General features: G+C 46.1%; 1 protein-coding gene across 1 annotated transcript; it reads left to right on the top strand.

The window, feature by feature from the left end:
* Positions 1-17,065: 17,065 nt before the first annotated feature.
* On the top strand, positions 17,066-26,585 carry smfn (small fragment nuclease). Its single transcript, XM_070894381.1, has 7 exons — positions 17,066-17,325; positions 18,419-18,502; positions 18,619-18,696; positions 20,510-20,621; positions 22,027-22,135; positions 24,064-24,117; positions 25,675-26,585. Exons 1-7 carry the CDS (start codon positions 17,110-17,112, stop codon positions 25,808-25,810), a joined length of 789 nt encoding a protein of 262 aa, XP_070750482.1. The 5' UTR covers positions 17,066-17,109; the 3' UTR covers positions 25,811-26,585.
* The last annotated feature ends 511 nt before the right edge of the window (positions 26,586-27,096 follow it).

Below are 27,096 nucleotides of genomic sequence, written 5' to 3'. Positions count from 1 at the left end.
GAAAAAAAGGAGAAAAAAAAAGGGGCCTTGAAAATGTCTGCTGTGTCACCCAGGCGGGTGGCACGGTTTAATGTTTATGTTTTTGCAGGTAAACTCAAAAGAGTTTCATCAGATACGTGTTTTGTTATTTAAAGGGGCTGCTCCTGAAATTCTGGCTGCACTTCAGTCCCACACTCCTGATCTTTGGACACCCTGTGCGGAGGGGAGCGGGTAGGTCCGAGGGCCTCCTCGTAGGACTGCTCCTGGGTACGGCCAAGGGGGCCATCAGCCGGTCCAGGCAGCGGGCGGTCGAGGGGGTCGTTCAGCCATACTGCCTGCCTCTCTTCCGCGCATACATCCGGTCCAGGGTGTCCTTGGAGATGGAGCACGCGGTGTCCACCGGTACGCTCGCGGCCTTCCGCGAGAGGTGGGCACCGGAGGGACTGCAGTGCATCATCACGCCCGGCAACCAAATTTTAATTTGATTTTATGTTTTTTAAGTTAATTTGTTTTAATTGCCGGTGCTTTTAGTGTCCCCCTCCCCTTTTATAGGGGGCATTTGGAGGGAAAAAAAGGGGGGGGAAAAAAGCCTTGTAAATGGTTGGTGTTTCCCCCAGATCGGGGGGGCACGGTTTAATGTTTTTTGTTTACTCCCAAAAAGAGTTTCATCAGATACGTGCTATCCCTTGGACACATCATCCATAAATCATCATCATTATAGGCAGTCCCTCAGAATCGAGGCAGGCTTGCTTCCGCTCTCAAAATGTGTCCTCAGGTGGCTGAACAGTCCAATACGAGAACTACAGTCTCTGTCTATAAATACAAGGTCAATGTTCACCAATTACACCCAACTCTTCCTTGCTGCTACCACTACGGTCTTCAAATCCATAATAACCAATTGCCTGTCTAACATCAAACCTTCAGCTGAAGACTGGCAAACCCAAAGCTCTTCGATACCTCCAACAAAGTCAGCCTCCCCTATTACCCACAACCTCAAAATCCTTCTCAACCCTTAAGCTAACTTTCTTGCCTCACATCATATCAGTAGCCAAGAATGCACTTTTCCACCTTTGAAACCCTTTCTGTTTGTGGCCCTTCTCTGCTCTCCCTCTTTCCATTGCCAAAACCCTAATTAACATCAACACCGCTTGAATTAACTTCTCAAATGCCCTCCTTGTTTAGCAGGCTCTGCTAGCTTCCAGTTGCCCCGGCATACAAATTCAAAGTCCTTGTCCTTTAGCCACTGCATTCCTGCTCTTTGCACCCTCTCCCTAAATCATTCCACTTTGTTACTCCTCTCACTTCCTTCAAAAGCCTCTTAAAAACAAACAAAATCTCCTGCCTTTTTTTGCTTGTTTCTTCCAACTTTGTTAAAATGCTTGTTTATCTTTCAGTCCTCACTTCTAATGAAGATTGTAAATCCAAAATATGATGCGCAGTGTTTTATCTAAACAGATTATCAACTGACCTGCTGTGTATATCCAGCATTTTCTATCTTTGTTACAGTACAACTGGTCTGGGTTTTGGAAGTTTCACTGACTCACATGCAGAATATTTTCTGGTTATTCTCACCACCTTTGCTCCTTTGTCTTTTAACAATTAAGTTGTTAAACTGCAAATTGTTCAGGTGTTGTACATCAACTACCAGACAGAGAGAAAAAACACATTAGTAAATCTCAACTATTGTGTCATGCAGGAATTTATTTCAGTGGCAAACAGGGCCATTCTTTGCAATATGTCAATCACTTGAAACAGACCAACATATGAATGGATGAAGTGAAGTGCATCATCAACATCATCATAGGCAGTCCCTTGGACAAAAGGAACACAATTAGAATTTTAAAAAACATAAAATGCTGGAAATACTCAGCAGGTCAGGCAGCATCTGTGGAGAGAGAAATAGAATTAACGTTTCAGTTCTAATGAGGTCATCGACCTGAAACCTTAACTCTGTTTTTCTCTCCACAGATGCTGCCCGACCTGCTGAGTATTTCCAGCATTTTATGTTTTTATTTCAGATTTCCAGCGGTATTTTGCTTTTATAATTAGAAATGTTTTTATAATGTTAGTTTTGTACTAATCCCTTGCAGTCAGATTCAAGTAAATTTATAATGGCGAAAAAAGAAATGGCGGACCAGTTAAACAAATACTTTGGTTCTGTCTTCATGAAGAAAGACACAAGTAACCTTCTGGAAATACTAGGAGACCGAGGGTCTAGTGAGAAGGAGGAACTGAAGGAAATCCTTATTAGGCAGGAAATTGTGTTAGGGAAATTGATGGGATTGAAGGCCGATAAATCCTCTGGGGCCTGATAGTCTGCATCCCAGAGTACTTAAGGAAGTGGCCCTAGAAATAGTGCATGCATTGGTGATCATTTTCCAACAGTCTAAAGACTCTGGATCAGTTCCTATGGACTGGAGGGTAGCTAATGTAACACCACTTTTTAAGAAAGGAGGAAGAGAGAAAACGGGTAATTATAGACCGGTTAGCCTGACATCAGTAGTGGGGAAAATGTTAGAATCAATTATTAAAGATGAAATAACAGCACATTTGGAAAGCAATGACAGGATTGGTCCAAGTCAGCAGGGATTTATGAAGGGGAAATCGTGCTTGACAAATCTTCTAGAATTTTTTGAGGATGTAACTGGTAGAGTGGACAAGGGAGAACCAGTGGATGTGGTGTATTTGGACTTTCAAAAGGCTTTTGACAAGGTCCCACATAAGAGATTGGTGTGCAAAATTAAAGCACATGGTATTGGGGGTAATGTACTGCTGTGGATAGAGAATTGGTTGGCAGACAGGAAGCAGAGAGTCGGGATAAACGGGTCCTTTTCAGAATGGCAGGCAGTGACTAGTGGGGTGCCGCAGGGCTCAGTGCTGGGACCCCAGCTCTTTACAATATACATTAATGATTTAGATGAAGGAATTGAGTGTAATATCTCCAAGTTTCCAGTTGACACTAAGTTGGGGGGGGGCAGTGTGAGCTGTGAGGAGGACGCTAAGAGGCTGCAGGGTGACTTGGACAGGTTAGGTGAGTGGGCAAACGCATAGCAGATGCAGTATAATGTGGATAAATGAGAGGTTATCCACTTTGGTGGCAAAAACACGAAGGCAGATTATTATCTGAATGGCGGCAAATTAGTAAAAAGGGAGGTGCAATGAGACCTGGGTGTCATGGTACATCAGTCATTGAAAGTTGGCATGCAGGTACAGCAGGCGGTGAAGAAGGCAAATGGCATGTTGGCCTTCATAGCTAGGGGATTTGAGTATAGGAGCAGGGAGGTCTTATTGCATTTGTACAGGGCCTTGGCAAGGCCTCACCTTGAATATTGTGTTCAGTTTTGGTCTCCTAATCTGAGGAAGGACGTTCTTGCTATTGAGGGAGTGCAGCGAAGGTTCACCAGACTGATTCCTGGGATGGCAGGACTGACATATGAGGAGAGACTGGATCGACTGGCTCTGTATTCATTGGAGTTTAGAAGGATGAGAGGGGATCTCATGGAAACATATAAAATTCTGATGGGACTGGACAGGTTAGATGCAGGAAGAATGCGCCTGATGTTGGGTAAGTCCAGAACCAGAGGACACAGTCTAAGGATAAGGGGTAAGCCATTTAGGACTGAGATGAGGGATGAGGAGAAACTTCTTCACTGAGTTGTTAACCTGTGGAATTTTGTACCATAGAGAGTTGTTGATGCAAGTTCATTGGATATATTCAAGAGGGAGTTAGATGTGGCACTTACGGCTAAAGGGATCAAGGAGCATGGAGAAAAAGCAAGAAAGGGGTACTGAGGTGAATGATCAATCATGATCTTATTGAATGGCCTACTCCTGCACCTATTTTCTATGTTTCTAATTTGGAACTTATTGTTCATGCCCCCATTGTTTTAAAGTGTTCTCGTTTGATGATTAAATCATCCTTATCAGTTATGAAAGAGTTGAGTTCAGGTGTTGTGTTAGGAGTTTGCTGGTGAATTATTTTTTTTTAAGTGCAAACTTTTTCTGAGAAAAGGTCAACGAGCTGAAATCTTAACTTTGTTTTTCTCTCTGCAGATGCTGTCTGACCTGCTGAGTGTTTCAAGCAGTCTCTGTTTTTATTTCAGATTTTCAGCATTTATTTATGATAGTGAAGTGTCTGTTCTCTTCCTTTTGTGAATGAAGCTGCCTTTTACATATGTTCTGATTTGATCACTGGATATCATTATGACAATAAAAGTTTTAAAGATATATTTAGAACATTTTAATGGCTTTCACAAAAGCACTGAAATGCTACCTTTCCCATGGTTAATCCTTCCAATAGTAAGGAAGGACATGAGCTTGGATGATGTGGAATCTGTATGGGTGAAGCTGCGGAATACCAAAGGGCAGAAAACGCTAGTGGGTGTTGTGTACAGACCACCAAACAGTAATAGTGAGGTTGGGGATAGCATCAAACAAGAAATTAAGGATGCGTGCAATAAAGGTACAGCAGTTATGGGCGACTTTAATCTACATATAGATTGGGCTAACCAAACTGGTAGCAATACAGTGGAGGAGGATTTCCTGGAGTGTATTAGGGATGGTTTTCCTGACCAATATGTCGAGGAACCAACTAGAGGACTGGCCATCCTAGACTGGGTGATGTGTAATGAGAAAGGACTAATTAGCAATCTTGTAGTGTGAGGCACCTTGGGGAAGAGTGACCATAATATGGTAGAATTCTTTATTAAGATGGAGAGTGACACAGTTAATTCAGAGACTAGGGTCCTGAACTTAAGGAAAGGTAACTTCGATGGTAGGAGACATGAATTGGCTAGAATAGACTGGCAAATGATACTTAAAGGGATGACGGTGGATAGGCAATGGCAGACATTTAAAGATCACATGGATGAACTTCAACAATTGTACATCCCTGTCTGGAGTAAAAATAAAACAGGGAAGGTGGCTCAACCGTGGCTAACAAGGGAAATTAAGGATAGCGTTAAATTCAAGGAAGAGGCATATAAATTGGCCAGAAAAAGCAGCAAACCTAAGGACTGGGAGAAATTTAGAATTCAGCAGAGGAGGACAAAGGATTTAATCAAGAGGGTGAAAATAAAGTATGAGAGGAAGCTTGCTGGGAACATAAAAACTGACTGCAAAAGCTTCTTTAGATATGTGAAGAGAAAAAGATTAGTGAAGACAAACGTAGGTCCCTTGCAGTCAGAATCAAGTAAATTTATAATGGGGAACAAAGAAATGGCAGGCCAGTTGAACAAATACTTTGGTTCTGTCTTCCCGAAGGAAGACACAAATAACCTTCCGGAAATACTAGGGGACCGAGGGTCTAGTGAGAAGGAGGAACTGAAGGAAATCCTTATTAGGCGGAAAATGTGTTCGGGAAATTGATGGAATTGAAGGCCGATAAATCCCCAGGGCCTGATAGTCTGCATCCCAGAGTACTTAAGGAAGTGGCCCTAGAAATAGTGGATGCATTGGTGATCATTTTCCAACAGTCTATCGACTCTGGATCAGTTCTTATGGACTGGAGGGTAGCTAATGTAACACCATTTTTAAAAAACGACAGAGAGAGAAAACGGGTAATTATAGACCGGTTAGCCTGACATCAGCAGTGGGGAAAATGTTGGAATCAATTATTAAAGATGAAATAGCAGCACATTTGGAAAGCAGTGACAGGATTGGTCCAAGTCAGGATTTATGAAAGGGAATTCATGCTTGACAAATCTTCTGGAATTTTTTGAGGATGTAACCAGTGGATGTGGTGTATTTGGACTTTCAAAAGGCTTTTGACAAGGTCCCACACAAGAGATTGGTGTGCAAAATTAAAGAACATGATATTGGGGATAATGTTCTGACGTGGATAGAGAACTGGTTGGCAGGCAGGAAGCAGAGAGTCGGGATAAACGGGAACTTTTCAGAATGGCAGGCAATGACTAGTGGGCTGCCGCAGGGCTCAGTGCTGGGACCCCAGCTATTTACAATATACATCAATGATTTAGATGAAGGAATTGAGTGTAATATCTCCAAGTTTGCAGATGACACTAAGCTGTGTGGTGGTGTGAGCTGTGAGGAGGATGCTAAGAGGCTGCAGGGTGACTTGGACAAGTTAGGTGAGTGAGTAAATGCATGGCAGATGCAGTATAATGTGAATAAATGTGAGGTTATCCACTTTGGTGGCAAAAAAACACGAAGGCAGAATATTATCTGAATGGTGGCAGATTAGGAAAAGGGGAGGTGCAACGAGACCTGGGTGTCATGGTATATCAGTCATTGAAAGTTGGCATGCAGTTACAGCTGGCGGTGAAGAAGGTAAATGGTATGTTGGCCTTCATAGCTAGGGTATTTGAGTATAGGAGCAGGGCGGTCTTGCTGCAGTTGTACAGGGCCTTGGCGAGGCCTCACCTGGAATATTGTGTTCAGTTTTGGTCTCCTAATCTGAGGAAGGACTTTCTTGCTATTGAGGGAGTGCAGCGAAGGTTCACCAGATTGATCCCGGGATGGTAGGACTGATATATGAGGAGAGACTGGATCGTCTGGGCCTGTCTTCACTGGAGTTTAAAAGGATGAGAAGGGATCTCATAGAAACATATAAATTTCTGTCAGGACTGGACAGGTTAGATGCAGGAAGAATGGTCCCAATGTTGGGGAAGTCCAGAACCAGGGGACACAGTCTAAGGATAAGGGTAAGCCATTTAGGACTGAGATGAGGAGAAACTTCTTCACTCAGAGAGTTGTTAACCTGTGGAATTCTCTACCGCAGAGAGTTGTTGATGCCAGTTCATTGGATATATTCAAGAGGGAGTTAAATATGGCCCTTACGGTTAAAGGGATCAAGGAGTATGTCGAGAAAGCAGGAAAGAGGTACTGAGGTGAATGATCAGCCATGATCTTATTGAATGGTGGTGCAGGCTCGAAGGGCCGAATGGCCTACTCCTGCCCCTATTTTCTATGTTTCTATGTTTCCTATTCTAAGAAACATAATGCATCACAAAACACATAATACAACCACAAACTCTGTGAATTAAGCACAATAAACATGACTGAAAGTATCTAAAAGGTTTACATCATCATAGGCAGTACCTCGGAATCGAGGAAGACTTGCTTCCACTCTTAGCATGAGTTCTTAGGTGGCTTAACAGTAAAAGGTTTGCACCCTGAACATGCAACAACTGTTACAACAACTTGTATTTATATAGCGCCTTTAATGTAGTGAAACGTCCCAAGGCGCTTCACAGGAGTATTATGAGATAACAAATTTGACACCAAGCCGCATAAGTAGAAATTAGCACGGGTGACCAAAAGCTTGGACAAAGTGGTATATTTTAAGGAGCGTCTTGAAGGAGGAAAGAGAGGCAGAGAGGTGTAGGCATGGAATTCTAGAGCTTGGGGCCTAGGCAACAGAAGGCACAGCCACCAATGGTTGATCGATTATAATCAGGGATGCTCAAGAGGGCAAAATTAGAGGAGCGCAGACATCTTTTGTGGGGGGTGGGGGGGAAGTGGGGGCTACATTTAACTTTACATTGATTATGGTAGCTCCCACCTCAGTAGCACAAACCCCTCTGAAAGTTCTGGGTGGTTTTCGCTGGTGCCTCTGGATTGTCTTTCCTGGCCGCAGGCAGCTGAGCTCTTGGGATAGTGATGCAATGTTCTCCTTGTTGACTTGTACAGACATTCCACAACTTTTACAGCAATGAAAGTCACAATTTGTGATTTTCAGAGGTTTCAATGGGCTAGAATTTCCTATGGCTTACCACCCGGTTTCTGGGCGGGACTGGCCATTGTGGGCAGTAATGAGGTGAGCGAAAATTTCCTTACCTGAGGCACGCCGGCGGTTTAGAGCTAACGCTGGCGAGCGGACCGCCAGCGTGCACCGTCCTCAGATCGCCCTGGTGCGATATTTGGCTGAACGGTGACCTGTCGGTAAGTTTTTATAAACTGCTGTCGAGGACCAGCGGAGCTGGGCGGTAGGTGAGCAACTCTGCAAGATAAAGGTTAGTCATTGTTTTTTTACGAATTATTTTTAAAATGTGTTGTGATTTAATTTTAAAGTGTCCTGGGAATGTTTTTTTGATTTTTTTAGATGATGTTTTTTGAAAAATTATTTTTATTGTTTTTCTGGTGTTAGGCCCAACCCGTAGCCTCGGGGTAAATTTTTATTGATTTAAAAAAAAAATTTTGCCCAATTTGTTTACGAACCACCCAATCAACCCTAAATTGCACTTTGTCGCCCAGAATGGGGGTTTCAAGGCCCATGTTATTCGCTCGGTGAATTTTTTTATTCTGGGGGGAAAGTTTTCGCCAGCAATAATCTTCCCAGTCTTAGCGGCCTTTTGGGTGGCGGGCTGATAGGAAATTCTAGCCCATTGTGAGGAAGAACTATCCAGTTTTTAAAAATAATCATTACTACTGGTTCCACCTCCTCATCCTCCCTCCATCTTCCAAGCTTAGTTAAATTGCACATTTTGGCTGACACTCCAGACCCAAGCCCATTACTTCTATCGCCCCTTTTCTTCTCTTTGCCCCTCTGGGCTCTTTTCTCCTGCCTCCTCTCCTTTCGGCTAGGCAGTCATGCCTCCTTTCATCTCTCCCCTCTCGGGTGCTTGTTCCCCAAAATTCATACCCCAACCCTTCCCTATTCCTCTAGCTTTCTACTACTGCCACCGTCCCAGGCTTGACTCTCTGAATAAGCTCTCAGCTGGAGGAGAGATGGGTGCAGCCTTTCTTTGCTGCTGTTGTTGTTCTTGTTACTGTTCTCAAATTAAGAGCTTTTTGTAAGTTATGTAAATTTACAAACTTAAAAGTTTGCAAGTGATCTTAAAGTTTGTAAGTGGTCTTAGAGTTTGTAAGTGATCTGAACTGAAAACTTTAAAGTTTGATAACTTTAATAAAAATATTCTTGTAAGTACAAACAAATGTTTGGTAAACTTTTGAATAAAATATATATTTTAAATTATAATTGAATCATTTCCATTATTTGTTCCATTAACACAACACATTACGGAACAGGTCCAAACCATAAACATGGTCCATTTAGAATAGTTGCCGCTGAGCCATCAGGCAGCAAAGCGTTCACAGGTGAGCTGCTGACGCAAGGCTCAAGCAATCGTTAAATGGGCACGAAGGCCCGGCCTCCTCTGTCGTCGTGCTCCAGGTTCAGGTAGTTGGATGGCTTCTTCGTCCTCCTCTTTGTCATCTGCCATTCTCACCTCAGGTGGTCTTTTACCAGCAGCTGCTGATGCCTCATGATGACTAAGTAATGCAGCATGCAGCACACAACAGTGAACTGACCGACAATCTCAGGGGAGTATTGCAAGTAGCCTCAGAAATGGTCCAGGCATCGGAAACACTCTTTCAAGATGCCAATGGTCCTCTCTATTCAGCTGCAGTAAAATAGTCACTAAAGAGGTGTAATGTGAAAAAAATAGCAACTCCTGATTTAATATACCATCTCTTGATTGTTAAGAATTTGTCTCATGATTTATGAGGTGGGGGTGGCAATACTGCAGCGATGATGGGCAAAATATAATTTATTGTGTAAGAAAATAAAGACTTGCATTTCTATATCGCCTTCCAAGACCACTGGACGTCCCAAAGCACTTTACAACCAATGAAGTATTTTTGGAGTGCAGTCACTGTTGTAATGTAGGAAACGTGGCACCGAATTTGCGCACAGCAAGCTCCCACAAACAGCAATGTGAGAATGACCCGATAATCTGTTTGCAGTGATGTTGATTGAGGGATAAATAATCGATGCAACTATTTGACTGCACTTTTTTTTGACAGACAGGCATCTGTCAAGCCCCGCTCACCCCTGCCCGTACTGCACTTTTTTGACCGACAGGCAACAAGCTCCACCCCCCGGCTCGAATCATTCCATGCGCGTGGTGCCGAGAAGCAGGACCTGAGGCTCCGACTCTCTTCCTTCCCGCCCCCCCGGTCGGCGTGGGCCTGATGGGGAGAGAGAGGCTGGGGGGGCAGAGAGAGAGGGGCTGGGGTGGACGGGGGAGAGAGGAGGCTGGGGACGGGGGAGAGATGAGGCTGGGGGGGGGAAAGAGATGAGGCTGGGGGGGGGGGGAAAGAGATGAGGCTGGGGGGGGGGGGAGGGAGAGGAGGCTGGGGGGGGGGCGGGGGGAGAGAGGAGGCTGGGGGGGGAAGAGAGGAGGCTGGGGGAGAGAGAAGGCTGGGGGGGGAAAAGAGAGGAGGCGGGGGGGAAGAGAGGCTGGGGGGGGAGAAGAGAGGCTAGGGGAGGAGAAGAGAGGCTGGGGGGGGAGAAGAGAGGCTGGGGGGGGGGGGAGAAGAGAGGCTGGGGGGTGGGAGAAGAGAGGCTGGGGGGTGGAGAAGAGAGGCTGGGGGGGAGAAGAGAGGCTGGGGGGGGGGAGAAGAGAGGCTGGGGGGGAGAAGAGAGGCTGGGGGGGAGAAGAGAGGCTGGGGGGGGGGGAGAAGAGAGGCTGGGGGGGGAGGAAGAGAGGCTGGGGGGGGGGGAGAGAGAGGCTCGGGGGGGGGAAGAGAGGAGGCGGGGGGGTGAAGAGAGGAGGCGGGGGGGGGAAGAGAGGAGGCTGGGGGGGGGGAAGAGAGGAGGCTGGGGGGGGGAAAGAGAGGCTGATGGGGTGGGGGAAAGAGAGGCGGGGGAGGAAAGAGAGGCGGGGGGGGGAAGAGCGGCGGGGGGGGAAGAGAGGCTGGGGGGAAGAGAGGCTGGGGGGAAGAGAGGCTGGGGGGAGAAGAGAGGCTAGGGGGGGAGAAGATAAGCTGGGGGGGGGAGAAGAGAGGCTGGGGGGGGAGAAGAGAGGCTGGGGGGTGGAGAAGAGAGGCTGGTGGGGGGAGAAGAGAGGCTGGGGGGTGGAGAAGAGAGGCTGGGGGTGGAGAAGAGAGGCTGGGGGGTGGAGAAGAGAGGCTGGGGGGTGGAGAGGAGAGGCTGGGGGGTGGAGAAGAGAGGCTGGGGGGTGGAGAAGAGAGGCTGGGGGGTGGAGAAGAGAGGCTGGGGGGTGGAGAAGAGAGGCTGGGGGGGGGAGAAGAGAGGCTGGGGGGGAGAAGAGAGGCTGGGGGGGGGGAGGAAGAGAGGCTGGGGGGGGGGAGGAAGAGAGGCTGGGGGGGGGAGGAAGAGAGGCTGGGGGGGGGGAGGAAGAGAGGCTGGGGGGGGGAGGAAGAGAGGCTGGGGGGGGAGGAAGAGAGGCTGGGGGGGGGGAAGAGATGCTGGGGGGGGGAGGAAGAGAGGCTGGGGGAGGAGGAAGAGAGGCTGGGGGGGGGAGGAAGAGAGGCTGGGGGGGGGAGGAAGAGAGGCTGGGGGGGGAGGAAGAGAGGCTGGGGGGGGAAGAGATGCTGGGGGGGGAGGAAGAGAGGCTGGGGGAGGAGGAAGAGAGGCTGGGGGGGGAGGAAGAGAGGCTGGGGGAGGAGGAAGAGAGGCTGGGGGGGGAGGAAGAGAGGCTGGGGGGGGGAAGAGATGCTGGGGGGGGGGAAGAGAGGAGGCGGGGGGGGGGAAGAGAGGAGGCGGGGGGGGGAAAGAGAGGAGGCGGGGGGGGAAAGAGAGGCTGAGGTGGTGGGAAGAGAGGCTGAGGTGGGGGGAAAGAGAGGCTGGGGGGCGGGAAGAGAGGCTGAGGTGGTGGGAAGAGAGGCTGAGGGGGGAAAAGAGAGGCTGAGGGGGGAAAAGAGAGGCTGAGGGGGGGGGGAAGAGAGGCTGAGGGGGGGGAAAGAGGCTGAGGGGGGGGAAAGAGAGGCTGGGGAAGGGGGGGGGAAGAGAGGCTGGGGTAGGGGGGGGAAGAGAGGCTGGGGTAGGGGGGGGGAAGAGAGGCTGGGGTAGGGGGGGGAAGAGAGGCTGAAGGGGGGAAAGAGAGGCTGGGGGTGTGGTGAGAGAGACACAGGTTGGCGGCGGGGGAAGACAGATCACGTTCTTCCAACCCCCTACAAAGGACATCGTTGGAGTGGATGATACCCAGAAGTCATGACATTGTCACTATTCACTTCATACCCAATAAAACTGTTAACAATCCGTACACAATACCTGTCTCATCTCGGGGGGTGTGGGTAGGAGTTGGAGAATGCACTTGTGCTGGGATAAGGCACTTCGGCTGTTGGAGGCATGCACTTGGACTGGGGTAAAAGGCACTTTGACTGGGGGAGGGATGTCCTTGGTCTGAGGTAAGGCACTTTGGCTGACCCTTGCTGTGTTCTGGGGAGCTCGGTCCTCTGTCGCTTCAGGAAGTCAACGTGGATCGCGTTACAATTTGCAAAGTCAGTGAGACCTTGCGATGGGTGGTTGCAATTACACATTCCTGTGAAAAATCAGGGTGTGACTTATCCTCCAATCAGAAACAAAGGGTGGAGCATGTTGGCCATTTTTGCAGTACAAATAAGCAATGCCCCGGTCATCAAAATCCACGGCGCGGCCTTGGATAACTTGGACCACTTTCCATACCTTGGGAGCCTACTATCAGCAAGGGCAGACATCGACGACGAGGTCCATCGCCGCCTCTAATGCGCCAGTGCAGCCTTCGGTCACCTGAGGAAGAGAGTGTTCGAAGACCAGGCCCTCAAATCTGGCACCAAGCTTATGGTCTACAGGGCTGCAGTGATACCCACCCTCCTGTATGGCTCAGAGACGTGGACCATATATACAGTAGAGAAATACCACCAACGATGTCTCCGCAAGATACTGCAACTCTCCTGGGAGGATAGACGCACCAACATCAGTGTTCTCGATCAGGCCAACATTCCCAGCATTGAAGCACTGACCACACTCGACCAGCTCCGTTGTGCGGGCCACATTGTTCACATTGCCCAACACGAGGCTCCCAAAGCGCTCTACTCGGAACTCCGACACGGCAAGCGAGCCCCAGGTGGGCAGAGGAAACGTTTCACGGACACCCTCAAAGCTTCCTTGATAAAATGCAACAACCCCACTGACACCTAGGAATCCTTGCCCAAAGACCGCCCTAAGTGAAGGAAGTGCATTCGAGAGGGCGCTGAGCACCTCAAGTCTCATCGCCGAGAGCATGCAGAAACCAAGCACAGACAGCAGAAAGAGCGTGTGGCAATCCAGGCTCCCCACCCACCGTTATGTTCAGAATAAATTCACAGGACTATATCACAAGCTCAAACTGTTGTGACCTTGGTCTCTTTATTCAGACTCCAGAGTGAGGAAGCAGCATGGTGAATCACCTTTTATACCTGCTTGCCCCCTTAGGTCTTCCAGAGGTGTGCCCCCAGTGGCAAGTCTTACATTTGGGTAAGGTCTACATACATACATAACATCACTCCCTCCCAAAGACTTATTGTGCAAGTTATTTGCAAGCTGAGGCGATCTGGGGCCCTGAGCCCCCGGGTCGATCGCCTGGGTTGAAATCCTGGCATGGTGGGCTCATCCTCGTGTTGACAGCGAAGTTGATCATGTTAGTGGGTCGCTGGGGGCCAGGTCCTTTCACAGTGGTTCCTGGTTATCTGTCGTTCGCAGTTTGGTCTTGTCCAACTGCTTTATGCGTTAGCCCAGTACATGGTTTCATAATCAAACGCTCCGTTTTCATCGCATAAACTCCATTCCCCACCTTGGCTAATGCGGTGCTAGCGGCCCAACTCGGGCCCTGAACATGGTCTACATCACATATTCTGATGTCGCGTGGAGGGGCCTTGCAATTATGGTGCATTCTCTGCTGATGGCATGCGGAAGGCTCGGTTCTGAGTGATTCCGTCTGGTGATTGCCTAGCACCCAGGATAGCCAGGTCTGTAGGGAGTCTACCGTGACACACGTGGTGCTAGGTTAAGTGATTTGGGCAGTGACCCTGAGGTCTGGCAAATCCAGGATGGCCGCAATGGCCTTGAGACTTTCGGTAGTTGAGGGCGGCCTAGTGGTCCCCGTGGACCTTGGGCCATAGTATGGGGGCCCCAGACCACCGAATGTGTGTAGCCGCCCTGCCTTGCTTTGCAACGTTGGGTTGGGTCTATCGTCTCTGTGGCAGATAGGTTGCCACATCCCGTCTAGCAGTTCACCTTTGACAGGCGGTAACATGGGATCCTGGCTGGTCCAGGTCCTAAGCTGGGGGGCCGTTACGGTTGACCCCTGGCTTTCTAGCACTTCCACGACCGCGAGTGGGTCTGCAGGCTGCGCCGTTTCCATCCCGGGGGTGGGCAAAGGTGGCCAACTGAGAGCATAGGTGCCCCTCTCTGTGCCTGGCTCTTGGCGGATCAAATGTTACAGTGCACAGACTGTTGGACATTCTCAAAACAACACATCGATAATGGTGCCTCTGCTCTACAAGCTTGTGGGATGAGCAGCTTGTCTGACTCGAGCACACATTGGGACACTCTTTGGTACGTCTCTTTGGTCCCGTGAACACAGGTTGTTGCTTTGTTTAACTTATTTAATACATGTTCAATTGTTTGGGGCTCACCCGCTTCTTTCGCTTGCGGCACAACACTCCCGACCCCATGCGGTAACATCTCACTTGCTACAAATACTTTGTTAGATACATATACAACTGGTTGGTGTTCACCCGCTACTTTGGCTTGTTGTAAGGTACCCCCAACCCCATACAATGGTACATCATTGGCCGCGAAAGACCGCTCGCAAGGGTTACATGGTACACACAATTTATTTGAGCATAGTGGGTTCCTGGCCTTCACTGCGGTTGCCCCTTTACCTTTGCCTCAAACCCAGTCGTCTTCCTTGCTGGGCGACACATTCCTCCGGTCCATTGTGGCGACCTTCCGTGATCTGGACACTCTCTCATCCCATGGTCTGGACGCTCTCTCATCCCGTGTCCGGACGCCTTCTCATCCCGTGGTCTGGACGCCCTCTCGTCCTGTGGTCTGGACGGCAACTGTCGTGATCTTCCTCCCCAGGTATTTTGCCTTTGGCGTCGGGAAGACACATTCGGAGTCCCACTGCGCATGGTCGACCTGGAACCTCTTCCATCGTCACAAAAGGGTCGTCGGCTTTGGGTGGTCAGTACTGCTGTTCGGTTGAGCTTTACCTCCTCGTGGTTGTGATGAGCGGCCTGTGCCTCAGGGATCTGCAAATGGATCTGCACTTCGATGCCTGGTTCAGCTGGAAGTGGGGGTTTGCTCGGCCTTTGAGAAAGGGAGGCCTCGTTCGCCGGAGAAGGTACGCAGAGGTCTTCCCAGTTCCATCGAATCTTCCCCATCCACCTCCTGCCAAGCAGCGTTGGCCCATCACCTGAAACAATCCACAGTGGTAAATCGTGCACTGCTCCCTCATGGAATACTCTTATGTCCACACTACCAGTAACTGGTATCAGTTCCTTGGTGTAGGTGCGCAGCTTTGCCTGAATCGGGATCAGCTTGGGTCGCTATGCTTCGTTGCTCCACAGCCTCTCAAAAACCTTCTGGCTCATAACTGATTGACTCGCCCCTGTTTCTAGTTCCATGGAGTGCCGTTAAGTTCAACTTTTAATATTATCGGAGGGCTTTTGGTGGTGAAGGTGTGTATCCCATATACTTCCTCTTCATCCTCAGGTTCAGTTGCCTCTCCTGCTCGTTCATCGTGATCCTCGCTGGATCGGTCACCCTCTCCTGACACTGCCATGTGGTGAGTCAGAGATCATTTGCACATTCACTGGAGGTGCCCCATTGTTCCACAGCTAGTTGCACACATAAGGCTTGAATCTGCATCGATGATCTCTAGGGCTGCCCCATAGCTAATGGATGCCCCATGACGGACTCTGAGTCACTCTAGGCCTAGGTCTGACCTCTGCAATTGGGTGGGCCCTGTCCTGTGCCGTTCTGCCTGCTGCAAACATTATTTTGTGCACGGTGCTTACCGGCGAGCTCCGATTCTGTGACGATATCGGTTTCTTGTTATCGCTCATGGATATAAAGGCTTGGGCTATCGTGATGGCCTTGCTTAGATCTAGGGATTCGGCAGACAGCAGTTTGTGAAGGATGACCTCGTGGCCAATTCCAAGCACGAAAAAGTCCCGCAACATTTCCCCCAAGGATCCTGCAAAGTCACACTGCCCCGCAAGGCATCTTAGGTCGGTGACAAAACTCGCCACGTTCTGGCCCCCAGAGCAACGGTGCACATAAAAGCGGTACCTGGCCATCAGGATGCTCTCCTTTGGCTTGAGTTGTTCCTTCACCAGAGTACACAGCTCTGCGTAAGATTTGTCTGTTATTTTGACCGATGCCAGCAAATTTTTAAGGAGGCCATATACCGATGACCCACAGACGCTGAGGAAAATGGTCTCAGCCCTGTCCAAATCGTTGGCCACGAAGTACTGGTCGAGGCGCTCCACGAAGGCTTCCCAATCATCACCCTCTCAAGAATACCAATGGCAGCCATTACCGCGTGAAAGTTTGTGATCCGTTTCTCGTCGGCAATTTGTTGTGTTCAGAATAAATCCACAAGACTATATCGCAAGCTCAAACTGTTGTGACCTTGGTCTCTTTATTCAGACTCCAGGGTGAGGAAGCAGCATGGTGAATCACCTTTTATACCTGCTTGCCCCAGGGTGCACAGGTGACCCTTAGGTCTCCCACAGGTGGGCCCCCCAGTAGCAAGTCTTACATTTGGGTAAGGTCTACATACATACATAACACACCCTTTCCTTCAACCGCTGTCTGTCCCACTTGCGACAGAGACTGTAATTCCCGCATTGGACTGTTCAGCCACGTGACAACTCATGGAGTGGAAGCAAGTCTTCCTCGATTTCGCGGGACTGCCTATGATGATGATGACAAATAAGCATGTCCAGAAATAATTGCTAACATAAAACAGCATTTAGATGAATGTACTTGACAAATAATTCTTCATTTTGAACTTGCACAATGGAAGAGACTCTCAACAACTGGGGTACTGGCAGAGTAGGAGCTTGTCTCTCCGACAGTGTGCGGGCGGGGCCTGTTGCTAGGGGCCGCGAGGCGGTGCCTGTTACGAAGGGCCGCCGTGCAGGGGCGGGGCCTGTTGCCAGGGGCGGGCCTGCTGCTCGGGGCCGCGGGGCGGAGCCTGTTGTGAAGGGCCGCAGTGCGGGGGCGGGGCCTATTGCTCGGGGCCGCAATGCGGAGCGGAGCCTGTTGCTAGGGGCGTGGCCTGTTGCGAGGGGGTGCGGGCGGGGCCTGTTGTGAAGGGGCCGCAGTGCGGGGCGGGGCCTGTTGCCGGGGGCGGGCCTGTTGCTAGAGGCCGAGAGTCGGAGGGTCGGGCGATGCTGCGCGGCCAGCGGGCGGGGCTTAAAGCGCTGGGCCGCGTCTGGCAGCACCGTCACCCCGCCGGCCTCGCCCCTTGTGCCGCTCGCTCGCTCTCCGCTTTTCCCGGGCTCCGCTGCACCGCTCCGGGCCTTGCCGCCTCGCCCATGCCCCGACGCTTCGCCACCATGGCGGGCCAAAGTATGGCCAAGAGGATGGTGTGGGTGGATCTGGAGGTAACTTCCCCCTGCTCCCGCCGGGCGCTACAACTTCTGAACGTTAAACTCCGACACCAAACCGCTTGCACCGTCCGCTGAAGGCAGAATTTGCAAAGTTTATTAACAGCTGCTGAAATTATGCAACTTAAAAAAATTAATGCAGCTTTTCATTAATCTATGCAATGGTTCAGTGCTTTAACTCCCAGCTCGGGACCCTGGCTCTATGTTTTGCTATTGATAATCCTGCTCTGGCCTGGAAGGCCCGAACCCGAAGCCAGCGGGTGATGTCCAGGATGTACCATCTAAAAGATGTTTCTATCTCCAGTGATGAAATCGCAATCTGTAGAATTAATGCTTAGTCCATGGTTTCAATCCAACAGGGATTGAAGTTGGGAAGGACGTTAAGCTTGGTGGCACTGTGTTTCTGCACACATGTAATGCGCCAGAGAGAGATGATGCAAGTTTTCCATGTGACTTTCCGATTGCGAGCTGCTTCTATCAGTGGACCAGGTCCTCGGTGGAGAATGGGACTTTTAGAAACTGGAGTGTGCAAATCTGTTCATTACTTCTGGGGTAGGAGTATTCAGCTGGGACGCTATAATTGATGAAATGGGATGAAAATTGGTGCATTAGATTTATCTCCGTCGAGCAAAGCTGGTTTCGCTTTGTGAATTCCAAACTGTCCCAAATGTGTATTTTTGTCCTGCTGTAGCCAATGTTGATGCCTTGCAATTGATTAAATAGAATCCTTTATAATGACTTCAAGGAACATGTAATTGAATTTTATAATGTGGAGTTCACTGAATATATCAAATCTTTGGCTCATTTAAGTTTTTGTAGATGGAGACAGTTTAAAATTCTGCACTGTGATTTTGTTTTATGCTTTCTTAAATGTATGTCTTTTGTGTAGAAATGAGATAGGAGCAGAGCATTAGAATTGGAATCAGAATAATTCTCCATCAATTGGACTTTTAAGTTCTTTTCAAGAGTGCTATTCAATGACCATTTATTGCAGTACTAGGCCTTTTTTATGCAATTGCCAGGAGGAAAAGCATTCTTCTGTGTGTGAAATTATAATGTGGTTTGACATGTTCCTTTTTTTTCTAAATAGATGACTGGGTTGGACATAGAAAAAGATAAAATCATAGAAATGGCTTGCATTATAACTGATTCAGATTTGAATATTTTAGCCGAGGTAAGATGTCTAAAAATTTACTTCAAGATGCACCCCTGGAAAAAGAGGGTATTTAAAATGGTGTCTTTTATGTTCCAAAATAAAATGTCAATGATACTGGTGTTTTTTTAAATCAGGGTCCACATTTGATTGTTAACCAACCAAACGAACTGCTGGATGGTATGTCAGACTGGTGCACAGAACATCATGGAAAGGTAAGGTGCTGCTGACTATTTTTCACTTATACTGGTACTTCTGCACAGCTACACATTGACATGCTGGTGTCTGAATTGCCGTTTCTGCCTAATCTTCCCACTCCAAAACAACATTCTGTTCAAATCAAACTTGTTTAGGACCGTCCATATTATGTATCCAATCACTCTGGTTCATTACTTGGTTGCCTTTATATCAACAATAGTCACTGTACTTCAAATAATTTATTGGGTGAATTGCTTTTGAAACATTTCAATGTTGTTTCCTGAGCATCTTCCCTAGTTTGAATAGATTCCTTTGAAATCACCTTGGAGGACTTTCTGTAATCGGGAACTAAATGTTTTTACATTTCCAATTCTATTGAAATTGCTGCCGTCTCGTGTGGTACATGTTGATTGGCTGAATTCCTTCAAGCGAGAGCTGGAGCTGTTTCTGACTGGGGTGGAGATCACCTCTTACAGGTAATGGGTACTGCAGGGAATTCATGGACTAGTTTCAATCACCTAGATGGATTGGAGAGAAATTTCCCAGATTTTTTTCCCCCCAAATTGGCCTGGGTTTTTCTTAGGGGTTTTCCGCCTCTCCCAGGATATCACATCGTTTTGGGTGGGGTTGGGAGTGTGTATATATTGTGATGAATCGTGTTTGTGTGCAACAGGCTCGATGGATCAGATGATCTTTACCTGTCCGTCTTTGTACTATGCTGATATTAATTTTCAAATGTTGCTCTTTGGCTGAGTGGCTTCTTTGGTTTCAGCTTCCTGTGATGTAGCACATCAGAGTTAGTAGTTTTAATTTTCTGTCTTCCAGTGTAACTGAATACGTGAGGCTGATCTTGTGATGAACAGCACATTCTGTTTTGTTGTACAAGTTGCTTGTGGGAGTCGATGGGAAAGAAAATATTAATGTATCGGAATTTTTTTTAGAAGGACCCATCAGTTTTCACATTCCTGTCAACTTTCCGTTACAAATTCCTATGTTCACAAGCATTGGAAGCTGCCTATGTAAACTTGCCACAGTGGCCTGGATTTTGGGTTCAGCAGTGAAGAAACGGCGCTCGCTGCTGACCTTGTGAGAGAGAGGAGGGGGAAGCGCTCCCCTCAAAGATTTATCGGGCTCCAGAGCGTAGATTTCCTAATTTGATGTCCGTTTGAATTTGGCGTCGGCTACAGAGCAGGCAAGCTGATTAGCCAATCAGATTGAAGAATTCTCACACTGCAGGAAGTAAAAAAGTTGGGAATATAAGTCTTTAAATCATTGTACAGAAAGCAAAATAAAGATTGGGACATACATGTGGGGTTAAGGCAGAATCATATAGTATGGCAGAGCAAGGTTGAGGGGCTGTATGACTACGATTGCTCCTATTTCTCGTGTTCTTGTAAGAATTTATAATAAATATAAAAATAAAGACAGTATCAATTTCAAATAGCTCCATGGTTCTGCATAGCCTGGTCAAGCATCACTTTGCCTGAAAACAACACTTGCACTTTGCTCCTCGTGCAATGCCACAGGAGATCTGATTAGTGTCGCTATAAAATGATTCTTATTGAGTGGGGCAAGTAAATTTGAAGGAAAATGCCAGTTGATGAACAAAATGTTCATTCTGAAAATTTAAACTCTACAAAAGTTTTGAGATTTCATTTTGATGAGGTGCTTGAATAAATTGATGCAGTGGCAGAAGGTTGCCACAGTTGTAGATTTTTTTTTTTGTTGCAATAGTGTGGATAAATGTCATCTCTGTAGCTAAGAATCTGTACATCTAGTTTCAAAACAGTGTGAATATATATGGTCTTTTTTTTCCCCCTTTCCTTGCAGTCAGGTCTCACACAGGCAGTGCGCGATAGTAAGATCAGCCTGCAGCAAGCCGAATACGAATTTCTGTCCTTTGTACGCCAGCATACCCCACCAGGCCTCTGTCCTCTTGCAGGTATGTCCGATTAACTACGGTATTATCCGGCTTGCAACTTTAAAAAAATTTAATTGATGCTACTGGTGCTGAACATGTTTTAGTCAGTCAAGGTGACCAAGCCTGCAAAAGGATATAGACCGGTTAAGTGAGTGGGCAATATGGTGGCAGATGGAGTATCATGTGGGGAAATAGGTGGTTATTCACTTTTTTTGGTAGCAAGAATAGAAAAACAATATTTTTTAAATGGTGAGAAACTATTAAATGTTGGTGTTCAGAGAGATTCCTCGTACCAGTACAGGAAACAAAGTTAGCACGCAGGTACAGCAAGCAATTAGGAAGGCAAATGGCATGTTGGCCTTTATTGAAAGGGAGTTGGAGTACAAGAGTAGGGAAATCTTCCTACAATTGTACAGGGCTTTGGTGAGACCACACCTGGAGTACTGTGCACAAGGAAGGATATACTTGCCTTAGAGGTGGTGCAACAAAGGAAAAAGCAATTTGATTCTTGAGATGAAAGGGTTATCCTAATGAGAGATTGAATAGATTGGGCCTATACTGTCTGGTGTTTAGAAGAATGAGAAGTGATCTCATTGAAACATACAGGATTCTGAGTGGGGTTGACAGGACAGACTGAGATTGTTTCCACTAGCTGGAGAGTCTGCCCCCTAGTTCTATTGTCTCAGGATAAGGGGTCAGCCATTTAAGACTGAGATGAGGAGGAATTTCTTCACACAGATGGTTGTGAGTCTGGAATTCTCTACCTCAAAGGGCTATGGATGCTGAATCGTTCAGCACATTCAAGGCTGATAGATATAGATTTTTGAACGTTGGGGCAATCGAGGGATATGGAGATTGAGCAGGAAAGTGGAGTTGAGGCCGAAGATCAGTCATGATCTAATTGAATGGTGGAGCAGGCTCGAGGGGCCGTATGGCCGCCTCCTGTTCCTAATTCTTTGTTCTTATGCTCCTTGATATTGGAGCAAGTATGAATACTCTTGATGGCATAAGAAGCATGGGATCATGTATGAGTGGTCAAAGAAACAAGAGCCAAAATATATTTCTAGAATAAGAAGGGGTAAAAGAATCATTGTATTGGAAAATAACTTTTTTTTTAAGCAAGGTATCTGCTCAAAATAGTTGGGTCACTTAGAGTAATTCTAAAATGTGACTTTAAACAAGGGGACAGTCCTGCGCTTTATCTCCTGACCATCATTCCTTTCTCAGTTCGAGGATCTATTCATCAGTCAGGTTGCTTTTTAAAACGACTGTCTCGAGGCTCATAGATGAAGAATTACCAGGATGTGCAGGCACCTGTGGAACATCCGTTTGCATGAGTTAGTATCCTTCAGGAGAGCAGAGCAGGAAATTCAACGGGAAAAATGTAATGCAGCAGAAAATTTACGTTCTCAACATTTATTTCTAGGAAATTCAGTCCATGCTGATAAAAAGTTTCTGGATAAGTATATGCCACAGTTCATGAAACACTTGCATTACAGAATAATTGATGTGAGCACAATCAAGGAATTATGCAGGTAAAATGCTTGCTGTCTTAATCAAAATTTTGGTTATTACGGAGTTGGGCTCTCAGCATGGGACTGAATAGCAATGGTATTGAAATACAAAATGGGAGTTATGTCCATACTGGAGTACCTTTTTAGGAACTTGGGAGCACTGCACACTTTATTACCATGCCTTGACTCATTGGAGCCCACTGGATTACCACTGCATACATTGGGTGCCCACAGTGGTGCGAGTTGCTTATATGCAAAATCCATTTAGGTTGCTATTTCAGTGGACAGACTGCATATGGCAGATGCCTGATTGACAACTGTGCTAATACAGGGCAGTGCACTTTCTACATTTCAGACTTGGTTCAAGAGACGTGACTAAATGTTGTGGGTTTACTCTTTGGCCTACTCCCTGTTCCTATACTATTCAGCCCCTCGAGCCTGTTCTGCCATTCATTGAGATAATGGTTGATATGTACCTTGACTCCATATCCTTTTATACCTTTGTTTTACAAAAAATCTATCGCTCTCAGATTTAAAATTACCATTGGTGTGGCGAAGTGTTGCCTAACTTTTCTCCTAAATGGCCTGGCTCTGACTTTTATGGTTATGTCCCCTTGTCCTCGACTCCCTCGCCATCAGAAAAGATTTTTCTCGGTCGACCCTATCAATTCCTTTAAAAAATCTTCAATCAAAACACCCCTTAACTTTCTATATTCCAGGGATTACAAATTTATCGTGTGTAATCTCTCCTCCTCATCTAACCTGTGGTAACATTCTGGTGAATCTGCACTGCACTCCTTCCAAAGCCAATATATCCTTTCTAAGGTGCGGTACCCAGAACTGCACACCGTACACCAAATGTGGTCTAACCAGGGCTTTGTATAGCTGTAGCAAAACATCCTCCTGTTTACAGTCTAGCCCTCTCGTTCTAAATGCTAACATCCCAATAGCCTTTTTGATTATTGTTTGTATCTGACTACTACATTTCAGTGATCTGTGTACATGGACCCCTAACTCTCTTTGGAACTCCACTGTTCCTAGCTTTTCACCATTTAAAAAAAAATACTCAGCGCTATCCTTTTTTGGTCCAAAATGGATGACCTCACAATTGTCTGCATTGAAATCCATCTGCCAGTTTTGCCCAGTCACTTAATTTATCAATGTCTCTGTAATTTTATGCTCCTGGCTACACAACTTACTATACCACCAATCTTTGTGTCATCAGCAAACTTGGATATATGTGTCTCTATTTTGTTACCTCAGTCATTAATAAATATACTGAATAGTTGAGGCCCCAGCGCAGGTTCTTGTGGGAAATCACACGTCAATTCCTTCCAATTCGAGTACGTACCCATTATCCCTCCTGTCTTCTGCCGTGTAACCAGGTCAATAATATGCCTTCTAGAAGTCCATATGAACTACATCCATAGAAATTCCTCTGTCTTATTACTTTAGTTGCTTCCTCAAAAAATCAGTTGGATTGGTTAGACATGACCTACCTTTCTCAAATCCATGTTGGCTCTTCAGTCAGCTCAAATTTCTCCAAATACCTAGTCACACTGTCCTTTTATAGATTCTAATTTCCCCACAACAGATGTTGGTCTAACAAGTCTATAATTTCCAGTCTATAATAACATTTAGCTACTGGGCAGAATAAATCCTGTATTCCCATTGTTTTTTTGGTGGCATCAAAATAGAATTCTGCAAACAGCACAAGATTATTTTAAGAGTAAGCTGTTAATACTTCAAGGCTTTATTTGTCCCACTCTCAATAATTCTGTTGTAATTAGGAGATTTGTAGATCTATTCAGTAGTGTGGTAGTTTTTCAATACAAGTTGAGATTTTTTTTTTCCTCCTGATCCATCAAGTTTATACTTCCGACTATCCGATTTCAATCTCAATCTAGGTTTCCAGAACAATGCTAATTATTTGCTTTTGATGCTTTCAGACGCTGGTATCCAGATGAATATGAAGATGCACCAAAGAAGAAAGCTTCGCACAGGTGAGTCATGCCCGTCATGACTGACTATTTGGAGGAATAATAAAAAAGGACAGACTTATTTATTAAAACCATGCCTTTTTAGCCATGAAACTTTAACAACAGCATACCTTTTATATAGTGCCCGTAACATCATAAAACATCCCAAGGCACGTCACAAAAATCAAAATTTGACACTGAGCCATAGAGGAGCCATAGAGTTGGGGCAGATAGCCAAAGCTTGGTCAAAGAGGTAGGTTTTAAGAAGCACCTTAAAGGAGGAAAGAGAGGTAGAGAGATTTAGGGAGGGAATTCCAGAGCTTCGGACCTAGGCACTTTTTAAATACAGCTTGCAAAAAAAAAAAATGTGGTCCCTTTTTAAGAGTTTGGATAATGCCACTCTTCTTTGCCTCTGGCAACTGTGTATACAGGTTGGGGAGATGAAAAAAATCCCACTCTCCCTGTTCTGCAAACGGCAATTTCGCTAGTCGTTGCCTGCGACGGTTCCTGAGTTAAATACCAAATTACAAACTAGACAAATACCGTTAATGTTCGTTTAATACAGAAAAAGTACAAGACTCACTACTTATACTCTATTTAACTCTGCAGAAGGGCGTTTCAAAGGGTGTTCCTTTCTGTTCAAAATACTAACTCTCATAGTTACCCAATACATCCCGGGTGATCAATCCGGTCCTGACACTGTTCTTTCAAGGGTCTCTACCCTGGTCCCTGCTTCTGTCAAGTGTTGTTCCTGGGTTCTCGCTACCTAAGTGGGGTTTTTCCTCTTGGTTTATACTATTCTATAATCTGTCCCATCTCCTTTGACTACACATTTATCTGTGCCCTGGTAATTGGGTTATTCTAGTTACAATCTGTCCCATTTCCTTGATTTATATTTTGTCTGTACCCTGCTGATTAGTATATCCTAGTTACTGGCGATGCTAAGGAAGCATGACTAACCAAATTTCACTTGGTAATTCATTTTATGTTCAAGGCACCTTAACCTTACTCTCGGGGGTCTTTCCATTTTATGTTGCCATAGCCTGTATATTTCAACACTCCGATTGCTAAATTGCTGAAAGTATAATAAACCTGGATAGCCTTGATCCATTTTTATGAGTCCTGACCTACAGTTGCTTCTATGTAGCTGCATTTTTGCAGTCATGTTCTGGAGGACCATATTGATGACGGATGAAAATGTTCCAATTGCATTAAAGGTGTAAAATGCTGAAAGGCAAGGTTAATGCAGGCTAACTTGGACTGAGTGCAGAAATGGAGCACATGACTGCAAAACTAACAAGTTTCAAATAGATGAAGACAACATCAGACTTGGGTGTGATGTCCTCTGATTGAATAACCTCGACAGTGATTCGTGACAGACTTATAGTTGAACACTAGCCATCTTGTGCAATGGCGTTGACATCTATGGAATTGCGATCCAACATAACCCTTTGCCTTCAGAAGAGGAGGAAAGAAGCTGGGAAAACAACTCGCCTAAAATACATTTGGTAGACCTTTTTAATAAAAGTTTTACTGCATTAACTAATTCTGGTTCTTAAATCATATCTGTTTACGTTTCAGAGCATTAGATGACATCCATGAAAGCATCAAAGAGCTCCAGTTTTACAGGATGCATGTATTTAAAGAAAGCAAAGCAGATGAGAAGAAGAGAAAAACTCACCTAGAAAATGGTGACCGTGGCGAGCGAGAGAGCTAGAGCTAAGGGACAGACTGACGGCATCCAGGAAGCTCTCCCAATAACCTTGAAATGTCCGTTTGCTCTCGACCACGTTTGGGCACTTGAAAATGAGCTATATTGTGCTATGTAACAGTTAAAAGCAAAGTATCTACATTTCTTTCTGTAGTGTTTAGTCTTTTTATTTGTTACAGCTGATTGAGCAATTGTAATGCCTTAGCTAACTGGCTCCTTTTTTTTGTTCTAATTGGAGCCTTTGACCATTGAATTGACACAACAGCATTAATTTAGAGTGTAACGGCTTTGCATTTGGTGATATTCTTGCATTTATATAAGAAACAGGAGCAGGACTATGAGGCCCTTCAAGCCTGCTCTGCTATTCAGTAAGATCATAGCTGATCTTCTGTCCCAACTCCACCTTCCAGCATGTTGCATATTAAATCTGACAACACTTTTCTGCTTAAGTTTAATTTGGTATTCATTTCCATATCTTTCTGGGAGAGATGGGATGCTTAGTTGAGCTCCAAATTGCAAGTAATATGTGCAGTGACTTCCTAGAATTTTTTTTGATCTCAAGCTGCTTTAAAAAAATCTTGCCAAAAACTGGTTTAAATTTTTTTATCATTTGCTGTAATGTTTGGTGTACATAGGACCATGGATAGCGATAGAGGTTTTGATTGGCTGTCATTGTAAACCGTTTCCCTCAGTCTCAACTTTATTTGTAGTCATGTAATTAAAAAACAAACAGTTGAAAATTCACTTTTTATTCAGAATAAACACTGCCTGTAACAGCAAATTGTTGAGTATGTTTTGGTTTTGCCACTATAAATGCACTTTACTCACTGCTGCCCAATAATGCAAGTAATCTTTATGCTGTAGCCAGAACTCTTATCAAGTCTCTCAAAATTCCTGTATCTATTTTTATATAGAACTTTACACTGAGTTGACTAAAGGTAGCCTAGTTTTTTTTAAAGTATTGTTGTGGAGTATTAAAAATATAACACTCACGAAAGGTCTTTTATAGAGAAAAGAGTTATTTATTAAAACCTGATGAATCAAGGGAGATCTGGCCGCATCATTACCGTTACTGAGTGCTCTCCATGGCGATCTCATGGGACAAGCTACACAGTTACATTCTTATACAGTTCAAATACAGTCAAAATGGTGGAACTACGCGGGGAAGTGTTCCATTGGTTATTTGCCACCAGTCCCTGCCAACCTACTACTAATACATTGGTTAATACAGGTTACAGGCAATATCATTGGTAACAGTAAATTCTAATTGGTATGGGAAAAGCCCCCCTCCC

The sequence above is a fragment of the Pristiophorus japonicus genome, chromosome 11, assembly GCF_044704955.1.
Source record: "Pristiophorus japonicus isolate sPriJap1 chromosome 11, sPriJap1.hap1, whole genome shotgun sequence".
In the NCBI taxonomy this organism is placed as follows: domain Eukaryota; kingdom Metazoa; phylum Chordata; class Chondrichthyes; family Pristiophoridae; genus Pristiophorus; species Pristiophorus japonicus.
The sequence above is the reverse complement of the archived record's forward strand: the minus strand, read 5'-3'. Positions and strand labels throughout refer to the sequence as shown.

Excerpts from the sequence above, each read along its gene's own strand:
- smfn (XM_070894381.1), top strand. The coding sequence starts at position 17,110 with ATGCTGCGCGGCCAGCGGGCGGGGCTTAAAGCGCTGGGCCGCGTCTGG. Across the intron at positions 20,622-22,026 it reads AGGCCTCTGTCCTCTTGCAG|GAAATTCAGTCCATGCTGAT; the intron begins GTATGTCCGATT and ends ATTTATTTCTAG. Across the intron at positions 22,136-24,063 it reads ACAATCAAGGAATTATGCAG|ACGCTGGTATCCAGATGAAT; the intron begins GTAAAATGCTTG and ends TGATGCTTTCAG.